Source organism: Numida meleagris, chromosome 19, assembly GCF_002078875.1.
Source record: "Numida meleagris isolate 19003 breed g44 Domestic line chromosome 19, NumMel1.0, whole genome shotgun sequence".
NCBI lineage: Eukaryota > Metazoa > Chordata > Aves > Galliformes > Numididae > Numida > Numida meleagris.
The window spans coordinates 227,241-244,431 of NC_034427.1; the positions used below are offsets into that span (position 1 = coordinate 227,241).

General features: G+C 53.0%; 1 protein-coding gene across 14 annotated transcripts in view; it reads left to right on the forward strand.

Moving 5' to 3' along the window:
• EPB41L1 (erythrocyte membrane protein band 4.1 like 1) overlaps window positions 1-17,191 on the forward strand; it is a 72,652-nt gene that overhangs the window by 44,044 nt on the left and 11,417 nt on the right. For 11 of the 14 annotated variants that reach the window (XM_021416349.1, XM_021416353.1, XM_021416344.1 and 8 more), the window contains 10 exons: window positions 564-668; window positions 751-793; window positions 1,825-1,900; window positions 2,255-2,473; window positions 2,569-2,656; window positions 3,738-3,890; window positions 4,655-4,752; window positions 5,272-5,447; window positions 5,876-6,024; window positions 8,831-9,022. In XM_021416349.1, the coding sequence (XP_021272024.1) occupies window positions 564-668; window positions 751-793; window positions 1,825-1,900; window positions 2,255-2,473; window positions 2,569-2,656; window positions 3,738-3,890; window positions 4,655-4,752; window positions 5,272-5,447; window positions 5,876-6,024; window positions 8,831-9,022 (1,299 nt within the window). Of the gene's footprint in view, window positions 1-563; window positions 669-750; window positions 794-1,824; window positions 1,901-2,254; window positions 2,474-2,568; window positions 2,657-3,737; window positions 3,891-4,654; window positions 4,753-5,271; window positions 5,448-5,875; window positions 6,025-6,743; window positions 6,780-8,830; window positions 9,023-10,537; window positions 16,974-17,191 lie in introns of those variants that run through there. The other 3 variants (XM_021416355.1, XM_021416341.1, XM_021416342.1) reach the window with 3 other exon arrangements.

The following is a 17,191-nucleotide window of genomic DNA, read 5'->3' on the forward strand; positions in this document are numbered from 1 at the left end:
AGGGCTGGGGTCTGTCAGCAGTGGGATGCTGAGCAGTGCTGGTTTCTGTGCAAGTGTTGCTCTGGGGTCCAGTGCTACGTTGCTTGGTGGGGGTACTTGAAGAAATGGGTGCCTTAGAGATGGGAGGTCAGCAGCTCCTGGGCTGAGAAGGCTGTGAGCATGGAAGAAACACATGAGCATCTCCATAAGCAATCCTGGGCCTCACTGCCACTGGTATGAAGCAAGAATGTTCAGGGGAGTTCAAAGGACTGGATAATGAGGGCCCTTCCATCACAGCATGTGGCTCAGATTATTCATGCCTTTCTTTTATCCTGCTGTGCCTCAGGACCTGGCCACCACTGCAGCTGGGGAGGGTGTTGGGAACGAGCTTGTCCTTCAGGCAGCATCATCTACCAGGAGGACTGGGGTGTGTTTGTGCCAGCTCTGTGATATGGGTCAGAGGTGCCTGGGCTAGCTGAATCCCGCTCTGGTTTGGCACCACCCTCCCCTGGTGTCTTTGCCTGCTGGCTCCCTGGGGGCACAAGGGAGCTGGATCCCTGTGAGCTTCCCCGTGTCTCCTGCAGAAGCACGCTCGAGGCCAGGTTCTCTTTGATATGGTATGTGAGCACCTCAACCTCCTGGAGAAAGACTACTTTGGCCTCACCTTCTGCGACTCTGACAGCCAGAAGGTGAGCCTGGGGGACCCCTCTGCACCCACCCCTCTGCTGAGCAGGTCACCCCACCACCTGACATACTGTCTCCTCATTTCAGAACTGGCTGGACCCCTCCAAGGAGATCAAGAAGCAGATCCGCAGTAAGTAACTGGAGAGGGCCATTCCTCCCCAGTGCTGGGCCCCACAGGGCTCCTAGGTAGCTCAGACCCAGCTGGTGCTCGTGGTTGAGATGAGCCCTCGCTGCGGCTTGTAACTTTTTGCCCTCAGTGGGTTCCAGGCGGGCCATGAGACAAGGCCAGGATGCAGCTGGGCACCTGGTGCTCCAAGATGTCATGCATGGGAAGCCTGGGCCAGAAGTGTCTGGAAACTGGGCTCCGTGTGGGTTCATCTACTGCAGTAGGGATACTCACTTCCTCCCTATTCCCACACCTGCCCTTCACCCTGTCCCAGTGTGCTGCCCCTGACTACTCTGTCCTTGCTGTGCCCTCAGCAGGCACACAGGGGGTGTCAGCAAGGTGTGATACTGATGCAGGGTTGGGGCCAGGAGCTGTTACTTATTCATCTGTCTGTTAGCCCTATCAACCTCCCCTTCTGCTTGTGACAGGTGTGAGCATCAAAGGACCCATCTGTGCCACTGGAGAGCTGGGAGAGTGGCTGGGGACCTCATCACTCCCTGTTTGCCATTTCCTCCTGCTCTGAGTGGGGAGAATGGGGCTAGGGGAGGCATGGGTGTGAGCTTGCTTGGATGTGTACCAGGATGCAGGAGGGTCTTTGTGATGCTGCCTCGCCAGACCATGCACTTGTGAGGCAGAAGGGCCATTGCCTGCGGTGTCACCCCACTGGAATGTGTGTGGCTTTTGCTGTGATAGTGGGAGTTTCTGCATGAAGCAAGCTGAGATGATGACTCCCAAGGTTGTGATGCTTCTCTCTCCCCAGGTGTTTGGGGATGTTTGACCAAATCACATTAGTCCTGCTGGCTGAGTGGCCAGAGCCACTGGGAGCTGCTCTCAGGAGTTCATCTTCTTCCTGGCAGCTTCTGGAGCTCCCTTGTTCCTGCCCTGCACTGGGCTTGGGTGGAGTCCTGGGACACTTTAGTAAATGCCTGGATGCTCTGTGCAGCCAGCTGGCAGCCATCACAAGCCCTGCCCTTACTGCTCCCTACCCTCGCTAGGTGGGCCATGGAACTTCGCCTTCACTGTGAAGTTTTACCCTCCTGACCCTGCTCAGCTCACGGAGGACATCACGAGGTGAGGTTTGCTATTGGGAGCCCACCACATGGCATGTCCATGATGGGCACAGCTGCTGAGGCAGCTTCCAGAGCTGCTGAGGCAGCTTCCAGAGGACCGGGCAGGAGTGCGTGTAGGGGCAGTGCTCAGACAGGACAGCAGCTGGGGTGGACAGGATAGATGTCAGGTTCTCGCTGCCTTTTCTCTGTACATGGCAACTCTAAATTGCGCAGAGTGGGGCTGGGAAAGCATCACTGGGAGGTGGCAGTGCTCACAAGAAGCCAAGCAGAGTGGGTATCCTTTACATGCAGTGTCACGAACTCCTGTAAGGGCACACACCTCTGCCCCGCTCTTACTCTTTGCCCCCTCCTGCAGATACTACTTGTGCCTGCAGTTGCGTGCGGATATCATCACAGGGCGACTGCCCTGCTCCTTTGTCACGCACGCCCTGCTGGGCTCCTACGCTGTGCAGGCTGAACTGGGTGACTATGATGCTGAGGAGCACGTAGGCAACTATGTCGGTGAGCTCCGCTTCGCCCCCAACCAGACACGGGAGCTGGAGGAGCGCATCATGGAGCTGCACAAGACCTACCGGTGAGCCCCAGCTGGCAGTGAGAGAAGGCACCGAGGAGCTGGCCTGTGCCCTGTTGGGCATCTAACCATGTGTCCCCTTCTCTGTCTCTCGTTAGGGGCATGACCCCTGGGGAAGCAGAGATCCATTTCCTGGAGAATGCCAAGAAGCTCTCCATGTATGGGGTGGACCTGCACCATGCCAAGGTACTGGGCTGTGAAGCTGTGGGAGTGATGGCCAGCACTGGGCCTCATCCTGCTCTGGTGCCAGCACACCACTGGCAACTAGGGGCTTGCAGTAGATCCAACTCTGACTGTTTCCTACAGTCGGTTCAGAGAAGTGGGGTGAGATTCAATGTGCAAGTTCTTTTGGGTGCCCCTTGAGCACGAGAGCAGAATAGGTCTGAAATTATTAATTCAGCAGGGGTATGTGCAAAGTCCTGCACGTGGGGTGGGAAAAAGCCTGGGCACCAGGACATGCTGGGGGCATCTAGCTGGAAAGCAGTTTGGCAGAAAAGGCCCAGGGACTCCTGGTAGACAACAGGTCAAACATGAGTCAACAATGTGCCCTTGTGGCAATACTTTGCCAATGCTATCCTGAGCTGTGTTGGGCACAGTGTTGCCAGCAGGTTGAGGGAGATGATCCTTCCCCTCTACTCAGCACTGGTGAGGCCATGCCTGGACTGCTGTGTTCAGTTCTGGACTCCCCAGTACACTAAGGACATGGAACTACTGGATGAAATGCAACAAAGGACCATGAAGATAACGAAGGGTTTGCAGCACCTCCCATGTGAGGAAAGGATGAGGGAGCTGGGACTGTTCAGCCTGGAGAAGGCTCAGGGTGTTCTCAGCAATGCATATAGATACCTGAAGGGAAGGTTCAAAGAGAATGTAGCCAGAATATTTTTAGTGGTACCCACTGACAAGACCAGAGGCAATGGCCAGAAATTAAAACACAGAAAGTTCCCTCTGAACATTAGGGAGCATTTCTGCTGTAAAGCGCATGTTGCCCAGAGAGTTTGCGGGGTCTCTTCTTGGGAGATTTTCAAAATCTGTCTGGATATAGTCCTGCACAGCCTGCTGTGGGTGGCCTTTCTTGAGCAAAGGGGGTGGACCAGGTGATCTCCAAAGGTCCCTTCCACCTTTAACCATCCTGTGATTCTGTGAGCTCTGCCAGCTGGTTGCAAGTAGCTGGAGTGCTGAGCAGGAGGGAGCATGGTACTCCTGGATGGACTGACTCTTACTGGGCAGCTGAGCAGTTTCTTCCTTTCCTTCTTGCCTCCTCCAGGACTCAGAGGGTATTGACATCATGCTAGGAGTCTGTGCCAATGGCCTCCTCATCTACAGGGACCGACTGAGGATCAACCGTTTTGCCTGGCCCAAGATCCTTAAAATTTCCTACAAGAGGAGTAATTTCTACATCAAAATCCGCCCTGGTGAGGTGGGTGCCATGGGTACAGCATGACCCAGGGGCACAACAGCATACCTGCTGTGCCAGAGCGGGGCTGTTCAGGGTGGTCCTCATCTGGCTTCATCCTTAGTCACCAAGTCCCAAGCCAATGCTCTCAGCTGGCCAAGAGAGCACAGCTCCTGTGGTGAATGGAGGCCTTCAGCAAGTGCTTTCTTGTTTGCCCTCTCACTCTCTCATTGCCAAAATGTCTTTGGCCACAGCAGTTCAGAAATCTCAGGGCATCTCACAATCCTTTCGCCATAAGCCAGACACTTGTGAGCCTGTTGACATAGGGAGGTGTACCAGGAATGGGGTTTCAGAATTATTTTTAAAATTTGTCTTCCATACTTCACAAAAAAAAACAATCCTAAAACATTAATTTTTTTCTTTTACATGCGCTGAAGGGAGAACTCATTTCCACCTATATTCTTAATGGGCAGTGCATCTGAGATGGAGTAAGAGATTCCCTCTCACCAAAATAAGCTGTAAAAGTTTTCTGTTTCTTGGGGGAATTTCTCTTGCACTGAAAATACATTTAGAGTTGAGGAAGGTGCTTAGGCCAAAAACGTAAGGGCATGATTCCACCAGCCTGTGGGGCTGGGCATGAACCTTTCCAGCACTGTTTTGAAGAAGACATTTTGTATGGCCCTGGCACCTGCCAGGGGAACCCGAGGGTCTTGGCATGTCAGGTCCCATCCTATCACGTCCCTTAGGGCAGGATCTGCCTGTAACAGCATGTCTCTATCTCCTCCAAGTACGAGCAGTTTGAGAGCACCATTGGCTTCAAGCTGCCCAACCACCGCTCTGCCAAGCGTCTCTGGAAGGTCTGCATAGAGCATCACACCTTCTTCAGGTGAGGAGCCCTTTTCCAGGTCTTGGAGACAGGCATGCTCCTGCCTCTGGCTTATCCCAGCATGCTCACCTGGGGAAGGGGAGCTCCTGCAGTGCCCTGGGTGCCTGCACCCTGCCTGGGAAGGAGCTGGCTGTCCTCCCACCTGCAGCGGGGGCTGTCCATCCCCTGCCTCATGGCCCCTGCATTGAGCCACTCTGCCTTCTGTGTGCAGGGAAGGAAGAGTTCTGCTCCTCTCTCAGTCCCAGACCTGCTGTACCCCATGCGTGGTAGGCGCTGGCTTGTCTTTCCCATGTACAGAGCATCTGCTCTGTTGGCTCCACTGCTGCCAAGAACCACTTGCTGGTTCAGCCCTGAACTTCTTATGGTGCTGAATTCCCTCCATCACTCCTTTAGCCCTGCACTGATGTCATCCCAACTCCTTCACCGTGGTCTCAGCTCTGCTCTGCACACTGGTGTCTGGGGCCAGTGCGGGGGGCACAGCTGGGACTCACTGACAGTACCTCACCTCTCTGTTCCCAGGCTGGTGTCTCCAGAGCCACCCCCGAAGGGCTTCTTGGTGATGGGCTCTAAGTTCCGCTACAGTGGGCGGACACAGGCGCAGACACGGCAGGCGAGTGCCCTCATTGACCGCCCAGCCCCCTTCTTCGAGCGTTCCTCCAGCAAACGGTACACCATGTCTCGCAGCCTTGATGGAGGTATGCCCCAAAATGGGGAGGGGGAGTGAGATTGGTCCACTGGTGGGAACAAGAAGGCCACTTAGGAGGGGGGGCAGCCAGGGTTACTTCCAGAGGCTGTCACTAACCAGATTCCCCTGGCAGAGGTTCTTTTCCCCCCTCACGTGGTACCTCAGACTGTGTGAGCAGCATGGACACTGGTATGGCTGGCTCCAGCTGCCCGGTCACAGAGCAGGCATGAAGGCCTGGGTAGTGCAAGGAGTGATGAAGTACTGTGCTTTAGGTCATCATCACCATCAAGAATCCCAAGGACGTGTCTTCCCTGCTGCAGGTCCTTTTGGGTCTCCACTGCCACTGACTCCAAGCCAGACTGGTGCAGAGGGCTGGGGCAGGTAGGGCCAGGGGTGGTAGCGCACTGCCCGTGACCTGGGCTCTCCCTGCATGCACAGAGTTCTCACGCCCAGCCTCCGTCAGTGAGAACCATGATGCCGGAGCAGAGGGTGAGAAACAGGAGGAGTATGGTGAGTTTGGCAGTGGGAGACGATCTGAGACAGAGGATGAGGAGGTGACTACCCCAACGAAGATCAAGGAGCTAAAGGTACAGACATCATGGGCGGCAGACCATGGCGGTGGATGGGTGGGCTGGCTCATAACCAGAGCAGATAAGGAGGGGGATGGGACACAGGCATCAGGGCTCTGTCTTCCTCTCTTGGGACTGGGCTGTGGGTGGGAAGGATTGCACTGGGGCACAGTCATCTGAAACCTTTTCTCCACAAGGCAAGCCCCAATGCTTGCTATGACCCATCTAGCTTGGGGACATGGCTCTTGGCCTCACTAGTGGGCATGGAGCCATCGTGCCCTACCCAGAAGCAGCTACAATTCTTCCAGCACCCTCCAGGTTGCCTTATGGCTGGTCCCCAGGCAGGGTTGGTTGCAGGACAGCCCCACTCTGGCATGCAGGACTGGAAAGGGCCAAGTGTGCCAACAGTCACCACCATGCAAGCTAGGAGATCCTTGGCTGCTGGGAGCATACTGGTCCCCTGTTCCCTTGGTGCCCCATAGCTACATGACCATTCCTGGCACCCTGCCAACATGCAGCCATGCCCCTCTGCTCTCTGCCCACCCCTGGACTGGCTTGGGATGCACCCCAGTCCCTCTCAGCACTGAGCAAGGGGATTCAGTCCTTTTGTGCTGATACCAGTCCTGGCTGTGGGCAGGGGCCTGTGTACATGCCCAAATTCAACTGAACTGTGATGCTTGTGAGAATTTCCCTCGACTGACTCTGCTGGTTACTTTTAACCCTCTCTTTGCTGCCAGCCGGAGCACGAAACAACCCCCAGGCACAAGCAGGAGGTATTCTCTCTCTGGAGTATCTTAGTTCTCATCGGTGCATCATATTGTCCATTCTTTTCAATGCACCACTGTGTGTCACCCTATTTACTGGAATACAAGATGCACCGAGGTGGGGGGGGTTGACCTGCTAGAGACTCCCGATGAGCAGACAGCTGGGGATCTGCCCCAGAGCACACACAGCATCTTCTATCCCACTAAGTAAGGTAGTCCTAACTGTATGTGTGAGCAAGAGCCCTCCCAAGGCACATTGGCCAGGCCATTATGCCGGGTCCGTGGCCCGTTGGGAAGACCTGGCTTCTGCTCGTGTTACTGACTCCTCCATGTCCTCTCCTCATGTTTTCTCTTTGTCCAACCCTGTGGCCTTAATCCTCCAGCTGAAGAGACAGACCTGGTGCAGGCTGGCCCCATCGCTTCCAGCTCCCTGTGACACCCTGTGCCCTGGCCTGCTCTCTGCTTTTGCCTTCCCTGACCTGGGGACTGCATCATGTGCCCTGCACAGAGGCTCTGCTTTCATGAAGCTCCTTGCTGCCTTTCTGCCCTGCCAGAAGCAAATGAGTCCCTGAGCCCATCAGAGACACGCCCTGACACCCACCCCAGTGGAGTGCTGCAGAGCAGCTCCCCAGCTGAGTGTCGCAGGCCTGACCAGGGTGTGTTGTCACAAGTGGGAGAGAGTCTGTGCTCTGCTCTCGCACAAATTGCCTGTGTCTGCAGTACTTCCTTCCCCTCAGAAACGTCCAGCAGAGATCTCCTCAGCCTGAGTCTGCTGATTTATCCCAGCCTTAAGTTCAGAGCTGCTCTCTGAGAGGTTTCTCCTCCATTCACAGTGGGGTTTGGCTAATCACTGGACCAGTCAACAGAGGCTAAATAAGCGCTAGCACCTTCAGCTGCGTGGCCATGAGCCAGGGCTTGCTGTGCTTCAAGCACACGGCCATTGCCATCCTGCTCAGCACAGCAGGACAAACCCTACTGGTGCAGCAGGCTGGCATCTTGCCCCACAGCCCCGTGCCAAGCACGCTCCCTCCACTGTCTACCTCATTGCTTACTCCTGCTGCATGTGCATGTGCTGCTCCTGCAGCCCCGTGCGCCTGGTACTACCCTGAGCCTATAGAGGTGGGCAAACCATGAAGCGCATGCAGATGGATCGGGGAGCTTGAAATAAATTCTGCTGAGCCTTCAGGATCTGGAAATTTGTCTGGGCTTTCCGTGAGACTCCTTTGTGTCTCTGGGATTTAGCTGAAGAGAAGTATGGGAGAGGGCAGATAAATTAGTTGACTCGTTTCGAACCTCAAACCAGGTTTGAGTTTGAAGTGAAAGCCAGGTTCTTGTTCTGAGCTAGTTTGCCCACCTCTGTGGCAGAACAAAAGGAGCCATCCTGGTGCCTGTAACATCACCAAAGGATGCTTTAACACCTAAACCCCACCTTGCACTTGAACTCTCTGAGCTGTCCTCTTTCTACAGCAGGCCAGGCCCAACCCCCACCCCAGACTGCTGCTGGGCTCAAGGTGGTCCATGCTGTTGCAGGACTGGATCCATGCTGGTCATCTTTGAGTAGCCTTTGACCTCTTGCCCATTGGCAGAAACCCACTTTGAAGGCACTCCATTAGAAATGCCAGTGGGTGACTCCAGGAAGCTCTTGCTCAGAGGATGGTTTCCTGCCCTGCTGGGATAGAGGTCCCTTTGTGCCTTGCATGTGGGAGCAGCAGAGTTTTGGTTACTGATATTTCCTGTGCTGGTCCCTAGGAGACCCCTCTCTCTTCTCCCAGATGGTTCATCTCATCCTCACAGGGCCATGCTGGAGATGCCCTAGGGCCATGTTGTGCCCTTCACAGAGGGAAGCCCGTTGTGGGTGTTCTACACACACTGCCATGTTGCTCTTGGCAATGATCTTAGTGAGAACTGCAGCACAGGGTGCTAGGATATGCTGTTTATTTGGCTCTTGAGACACTAAATTCAAGCCCAGTATAAAGCAGACTTGCTCCAGTGTCTCTGCTTGTCTCTTTGGCCTTGGCCAGTGCTTTAATCATAGTTACCTTCCTTTCTCCTTCCCCAAGTTTTTAGACAAGCCAGAAGATGTTTTGCTAAAGCATCAGGCCAGCATCAATGAGCTGAAACGGACCCTGAAGGAGCCCAACAGTAAGCTGGTTCACAGGGACCGGGACAGGAGGCTGCCTTCCTCACCAGCCTCTTCTTCACCCAAGCATGAGGAGGAGACGCCAAAGGGAACCCCAGAAAAGGCCAGCGAGGTTTGTTCTACTGCTTATCTTATAGAGGGGATCAGGCTGTTCACAGGGAGGTGTTCATCAGTTGGTGGGCTCCTGGTCTCTGCCTCCATTGTAGCCCTGAGGGGAGCATGGTGGGAATTATGTGCTGGGCACAATGGGTAAAGAGAGGGGCCTCTGGCCAGTCTCTAAGTTGTTAGTGAGCTAACTGTTCTCATGCTGCTGGTAGTGTGCTTCCCTTGTGCCCAGGCACTGCATGGGGTCAAACTTCTCCTTTTCTGGGGGCTGTGTTTGTTACCTGTGAGTTGGGCTGTGGCTTTGTTAGCCCATGGGATGGGGCCTTCTTCACCTCTTACCCTATCAGAGCTCCTGCTTGTCAGCACCTGTTACAGGTCTTGTCCAAGGGGTGTTCCCAGGAGTGTGGGACTGGGCTCCTGTGCTTAGGTGCTCCATGGCACACTCAGCTGCCAAGACCCGGTTGGTGGGAGCAGGAGGAGGGTGAGCAGTGCTATTCTGAGATCCTGCACTTGTGTCTTCTCCTCCTGGCATTTTATCTGCTGGCTTTGCAGTGGGACCTCTGCCCTGAATGAGAATGGAAAGTGCCTGGGTTCCAGAGCAGGAGGGCTGGGCTGTGCAGACCCCCCTCACTCCTGGAGGGGAGCGGATGCACTGCAGCTGGCTTAACCCAGGCAGCACACGGTGTGGGCACCTGTGGGCTGTGAGCACCGGACACTGCTTGTTCTCCAAACACTGGCATTCTTGTCTCCATGAGAGCTGTGGAGTCTGCACGAACAGTGCACACAGGCCCCCTCTGCCACAGCTCTGTCCGGAGATGGTCTCACTCAGTGAGTGAGGATGTGGCACTGCACTGCACTGCAAGGAGGTGCCTGCACAACTGGAGATATGGGCTGGCAGGGTTTGGGTTGCAAAGCAACCCAGGCAGAGGTGAGCTGAGAGAGCTCACAAGCTCTCATCAAAGCACCAGGCTGGGAAGAGGAAGAAGGTTCTTCACCCTGTATCTGTTTTACAAACAAATGTATATATGTGCAAAGAAAGACCTAAATGGAGCATCTAGAGCTGTCGTAGCTGTGATCTCTGTTCATCCATCCATCCCTTCGTTCCTTCATTCCTTCTCATGTGCTCTCTCTCTGTCTGTTTCTCTCCCTGTCTCTCTCTCTCTCTCTCTTTCCCCATGGGTGCTGGGGTTTCCATGCTGACACAGAAGATGGAAGAGGACACCCTAGATGATTTTGCATCTGAGCATGGAGCTTCCCTAAGCATGGAGTCTTTCACGCAGAAAAGTCTTGTCTCTTCTCCTGAGGTTATCATCATCCCTTTTCTTTTCTCACCATTGATTCTCACAGTTTGCCCTCCCATGTTACCCCTCAGGGGCTCTCCAAGCAGAGCTCAAGCTGTTTGCTGGCACCTCTGGGTGGGTTCAGGATCCCTCACTGGGGAAAGGCTGTTGGTGAAATCTGCTCCCATGCCTGTTGCTTTGGATCTGTGAGACGGTCCTGGGAGACCTGCTGGTGAAGCCCTTATGGCCAGTGGTGGTGGGGCATCTCCCAGGGTTGGCTGGGCTCATCATGACAGTCTATGCTGGAGCTGGTACCAAGGGTCTCAGGAGGTACAACTGAGACCCATGGCACAGTTGCTCTGCAAATATCTCCTCCAGGTGCAACAGGCACCCAGCTACAAACTGTCTTCAGCAGTACCTTATGTTTTCCTCTCCCTTCAGCTGCAGTTACAGTTGCTTAGGCCCAGGCACCATGAATTATGACATCTTTGGATGCATCAAAAATATCAGACTTATGGCTGTACAAGGCAGGATCACCCTGCTTTGAAGTCCTTATTTCTGTGAGTGAAAGTGTACTTTCAGCACTGCTTGCATACGGGGTTTTATCTCACATGAAGGCAGTTCTTTCCTGGGACAGCTGATATAGGATACTACTGAACAGAAGCAAATAGTCTTAGAAATTTGGCTCTGATGTAGTTGGACACAACCACAACAAAATGTAGTGCACAGCAGTGCTGGGGTACGTGTCCTCCTTGAGCGCACCCAGAAAAGGCAGCAGAGCAAGAGCAGCATCAGTCCGGGGTGGGTGGACAGGGCCAGTGTGTGGCTGGCTCCACTCTGCTGCTCCCCCTCACCTCGGGGTGTGATGCCACTGTGTGCAGGATAATGGGAGCCTGTGGGCTGGAGACCATGTCTGTGCAGAATGGGCAGAAGTGAGATGCCATCTCTGCCAGAGCAGAATCTTGCAGCGTTTGCACAGAAATCACAGTACTGAGGTGGGCACACAGCGCTTAACACATGGCTTCCTACCTTCTGCCCTGTGGAGGCCCTCAGGGTGCCAGGGCTGTGCTGAAGTGTGGGGCAGCCAGCTGGTCTCACCTGAGATTTCTCTCCATGCATGAGCTTTCTCTCCATTAATGTATGGGATCTTGCCCACACGTGACTGATGGTCTCCATGAGGAAGTCAGAGTCTCTTGAGGGTGACTGCACCAAAATCAGCACATCTGCAAGGTTGGCATCATGCTCAACTTGAAAGTCCCTTGGTGTCCATGGAATTGCTGAGGTTGGGTTGTCTGTCACCCACCGCCTACACACAGCCACTTCTTCCCCTCTCTCCACCTTGCTTGTCCTGCTGGGCAGGGGTGCTGGATTAGAAGGTGAATCGAGTCCCCTCAGCTTTGGTGACAGTGTGTCATGTTGATCATGATTCATTCATTCTTCCCTCCTTATTGTGAAGATCATGCATTCCTTTCTGGTAAGCCAGGTCTCCCTGAGGAGCCAAAAAAAATGGCAAGTACATCAAACAATGCAAAAGGAAAAAGCCACCTGCCTGCCCTGGGCTACTCCAAGGTTGTGAGTTTTGCCTGCAGCCACCAGGTGCAGAAGGCTGTCTGCTCTATCTTGTTTCTTTTCTTTCCTATCTCCCAGTTTGTCCTCTCTTGTAGTATGTAGGCCACAGTGAAAACATCAGTCCTAGCTGTTCCTGTTCACTTGAGGGAGTGTGTTAGCATATAGATGAAGAAGATCTGAGAGTAAATTATCCCTTGGGATGTCAAGGTTGCTCTATGGTCAGACCAGCAACAGCACCTCTTAGACTCACTCAGCTTCTACCTTGGCACATTCTGACCTGCCAGGTTCTCTGCTTTCCTGGGGAACATGCCCAAGTATCTGAACCCTGCCCAGGGCATGCAGCCAACAGGGCCCGCACAGGATCGCTGTGCAGTGCCTGATCCTAAGGCAGGGTGCTCATCGTGGTGGGTACATGTGGCCACAAATGAGACAGAGTGGCGGGCTGGGTGCTATGTTTGCTCACAGCCCTGTGGGATCTCCAGCTGAGGCACAGCTCCTGATGGTGCTCATGGCAGATTTTCATGGTTCCTGTGCAATAGCCACATGCCCTCATCAGAGCCTGGGAGAGAAAGGAGCCAGCGTAAGGCCCATTGATCGCCCAGGTGGTGCTGGAGCCACAACCTAAAGATGCTGTGTGGCAGAAGCCACAGGCCTTTCTTTGGCACCAGTTTTAAACTACGAGAGTTAGAATTAGATAACGTATTAGGAGGAAATTATTTACTGTGAGGATGGTGAGGCACTGGAACAGGCTGCCCAGAGAGGCTGTGTATTACCCCATCACTGGCAATATTCAAGGCCAGGTTGGATGGGGCTTTGGGAACCTGATCTAGTGAAAGCTGCCCCTGCCCGTGGCAGCAGTGTTGGAACTGTATGGTCCCTAATGTCCCTTCCAACTCCAACCACTTCATGATTCAGGGATTTCTTATTCCTCTCCCTGTGGAAGCCCTTCCATTATCAATTGTTTATCCTCCCTTCTCTCTCCTCTAATCTTATTTTACCTTTTCTCTCTCTGCTTCCCTCTGCCCTCTGTTTCTCCTTGTTCATTATCAGCTTTTAGGTTTCCATTTCAGGTGCAATGGCTCCAAACATTCAACCTGACACCCCTGTATAGGGCATTGGCAGTCCAGCTCTCCTTGGCACAGATTAATTTTCCTAGTTTGAGCAGGGAATGCATAGCAAGCCACACTCCCCTCGGGCTGCTGTATACAGTGGTCCTGTGGGAGGTCAGTCTCTCTCACCCTACTGAAGTAATGCTGGCTCTGTCCTGCAGGCCTGTGCCTTGGGGATCCCCTGCTGTGGGCTGAGCCAGCCTAGGGTAGCCACAGGAGCCCTGCGGTGAGCTCTGCAGTACTGTGCCCACAGCTCTGCCCTTCATGTGTGTGCCATGTACCCTAGGATGGCTGGGAAGGCTGCTGGGCTTCCTCATCAGTACAAATGCTCGTTGCTGCTTTCCTCCCGCTCTGTTGTTCTGGGTTATTTTCAGCCTTCCATTTCAGAAGTGGCTGAGTTTTAACAGTGCGTTGTCCTTGGAGCTTGTGATATCTTTAGGTATCTTGCAGGACAAACACATGAATGTACCAAGTATATGCAGAAACAGTGATCTAACATCCTCCCCTGCACAGCAGCACAGATGCATTTTGTGTTGTATCACATACTCACTGTGTCCTTGCTGCAGGATGCTCTGTAGCCTTCACCTGGTCCTTGCTGCAGTCCCTTCAGCTATCTCAGCTGCCAAGCCCATGGTCTTTTACATTTTATAGGTAACCTCTTACAGGTTACTTTTCTGAACTGCCTCATCTCACCAGAAACCTCTGCTAAATAATTGATTCTGTGAGTGAATCTGGGCAGCAGCATCTAGTAGGAAAGGGAAAGGGCCTTTCTGATTCTGAAGGTGGCTTCTCTTCTTGCTTATGGTACTTCTTGCTCAGTCTGATGTAGTATTAGGGCATGTGAATGAAACTAAAAGTAAAGCTGGTCAAATAAAGACCACTGCTTACAACAAAATCTCACGCTTTGCTATCATAGAAACTGCTAGAGCCAATAGTAAAATGGGGAGTCAAAGTTTGGTTTAACTCACTGTGCTTTCTTGCCTCGTGGAGACTGTCCTGACAGCTCTCAGTTTATTGCTCCCACTTCTTTATTTCCAAAAAAGTAACAGATTTTGCAGATATGTTGGTAGGTCATCACCCAGAACAGAATGTGGTCCCAGGCCCTGTAGAGGATAGAGGGTCTCTGTTATCTTCATGGCACCATCCCCTTTTATTTCAGTCCCTTCCTTTCATCAGCAAGTTGCCAGGCTCTTCACATAGAGACTGCCTCAACTCTTGCATGTATAATAATAGTAATTGGTCAACTCCATCTAAGGCAGATCAGCTTTCTGTGACTCATGAAAGCAATCACCAGCTGTTAGGTAAAGTATGTTTGATGCTAACTCTTCTTGCTCCAATTGCAATGCAGGGCTCGGAGCATTGGGTATTTATAGAAAGAGAAACTTCTAGGCTGGAAGAGGTAGCTCTAAAGAAAGCTCTGAGAGTCAAGAAAGAAGAAGGACGTGCAGGTACTTCAGAGGTGAAAATGAGTGTGAGCGTGTCCAAAGTGGAGATGTCAGTAGGGAAAGCCAAGGAACTGGCAGGCCAGGAAGAAGCAGCAGATGCAGATCTGGATACCTGGAAGAGAGCAAAAATGATTGCTAGTCCTGAAGATTTTGAGTCTGTCTGGGAGGATGAGACCTATGAGAAGGAAACTGGGGAGGAGCCCAGCACAGAGGCAATGTGCTTGCCACGTGAGAGAGCAGAGGAGGAGTCTAAAGAGAGGGTTGAGAGAGTAACCACAAGTGAACTGGGTCTGTCCAGGCCACATCAGAAGCCTGAAGAGAGGCAAAGGGCTGAGGTTTTGGGGCCAGGCCCTCTCCAGGGAGAAAGCGAAATGGTCTCTGAGGAGCGTGTTTCTGCAGCCTCCAGGAAGCAGGATGCCACAGTGCCAACTGCAACCACAGAGATCATTAAAATTAAAGTGAAGTCTAGTGACGACAACACAGAGACTTCTGCTACACAGAGGATCATCTACTTAGGAGATCTGGAGGGAGAGGAGAAGGACAATAGAACACATCTGATCACAGAGGCAGGAGGACAGCTTGGCTCAGCAGTGAGGCAAGAAACCATGGTGAATAGGCCAGGGGAAGAACCAAGGCCCACAGCATGTTTGGGAGAAAGGTCCCAGTACAGTTCCTCAGTGTATGAACAACAGGAAGCAGTGCCAGAAAAACCTTCTGTAGTGCCAGAGCAGCCTGAGACAGGCTGTGATGAGACAAGCCCTGTAGGACATCCTCCCTCAGAGCAGGAGGAAGGTTTTTCAGTTCAGCAAGAGCAAGCATCAGTGAGTCTGACTGGCTGCAAAACACTGGAGAAAGATGAAGCCATGTTGTGTTCCCAAGAGGTGGGGTCAGATGAAAAGGATCTGCAAAGGTTACTAAGAGGATTGAAGCCATGTGCCCTCAAGAGGGCTGAGGACCCCAGACAGAGCCCAGGACAGAACTCAACTGCAGGAGAGCAATGGGGCATGGATATCTCCACAGAAGAGTGGGGGTTCTCAGGAAGAAGCCTACCTGGTGGGGCTGAGGAGAAAAGCTCCACAATGGTTCTACAGATGGAAGAGATAGAGACAAAATTACCCCCATCAGCTGTGCCTCAGCAGAGCTGCCCTCATGCCACTGTGGGGCTGGAGGAGGATGAACCCAGCACTCCCTCCCCTGGCACCCTTCCTCAGCAGTTGGGCCCTGTAGAGCCAGCCCAGGACATGAAACCCAAGGGCAAGGACCTGTCCCAGAGTACCAGCCTTGTAGGAGGTGTGGGCACACCTGATGACATGAACCCCTCAACAGAGGTGGCATGCAAGGAGGCAAGTCCTGCAGTAGGTAAAGGAGCACTCAAGGGCACAAGCCCTGTAACAGAGATGGAAATACACAGGGATTTGAGTCCTGAATCTGTAGAAAAGAAACAAGACATACGCTTTGCTACAAGGAAAACACACGAAGATGCAAATCCAATTGCAGGAGGACCACGCCAAAGCAAAGGCAGTGCAGCAGAGACAGTCCTGCTCAGAGATCCTGCCACAATGGAAGTGGTCCAGGACTCGGATCCTGCCGCAGCAAGGGGAACCCTGAGAGCCACAGAAGAGACACTCCAGGAGGAACAGCCCATGATAAAAGGGCTCTCTCAGAACATAGGACCGATGTTGGGAAAGCTTATGGGAGATGAAGGCATAGAACAGCTGCTTCCCACAGCAGAAGAACCAGAACAAAAGACTGAGACTATAATAGAACACCTGCTCCAAAAGGGTCCTAAGTCTGGAGGGTTACTCCGCACTGCAGATACCAAAGCACAAGAGCCAGCCTGTGACTTGGAGTTTAATGCGGGACAAGCTCTGCAAGGCAGGCGCTCTATGGCAGGAGAAACCGCTAGAGACAGTGACCTTGCTCTGGAGCAGTCACTGCAGTCTCCAGGAGATGCTGTCTTGCATTCCCATTCCCCTCTAACAGGATTATGTCGAGGCAACAAGTTGTACCAGCTCTCAACCTTTATGTACGAAGGTGGGGAAGACGTGCAAGTGAGCAGTGGAATACAGAAGAGAGAGTCTGGGCCATCGATGTGTATTGCTGTGAGGACAGAAGCTGTGTGCCAGGAACACAGAGGCATCACTGAAGCCCCACTTCTGGGTAGCTGGCAGGACAGCGAGAGCTACAAGAAAACCTCAGTGGCGTCTAAGATTAAGATGTTTGAGCAAAGTGAAGCTAAACAAAGGACAGTCCAAGAGGGACAAGAGCATGCACCTGAAACTGAGACACCAGCAAAAGCAAAGGCAAAGATAAATCTGTCACAGGACACACTTTTGAACATGGGCCCTATCTCACCTCCAGCGATGGCAGGTGCTCCAGTGGGATCCATGTCCAGTGTGGACTCCTTTGCCTTCAGGCAAGGAGCTGGTCCAGGAGACTCCTTCCAGCTCCTGTCTCTAAAGGAAGATGTTTCTGTTGATCTGGAGCATGAAGAAGATAGTGCTGACCTGGCTTCCTCTGACTCCGGCTGTGAACTCACACTGGCAGAAGCCGTGGTAACTCTTCCGATGAACTGTCCAGATGGAAAGTTCATGCGCATGTTGTGTGGCTCTTTATTTACCATGTTCAGTGGCAGCTCACACATCCATTGACTGAGAACAGTTGCTTTGCATCCCCTGTCCTTTTATGTATATGTGTGTGTGGTCAGGCTTATTTGCTGAATGCAGACCTGCTGGCCAGTTGGTTCATTGGCTTTTGTTTTGTGACACCTTTC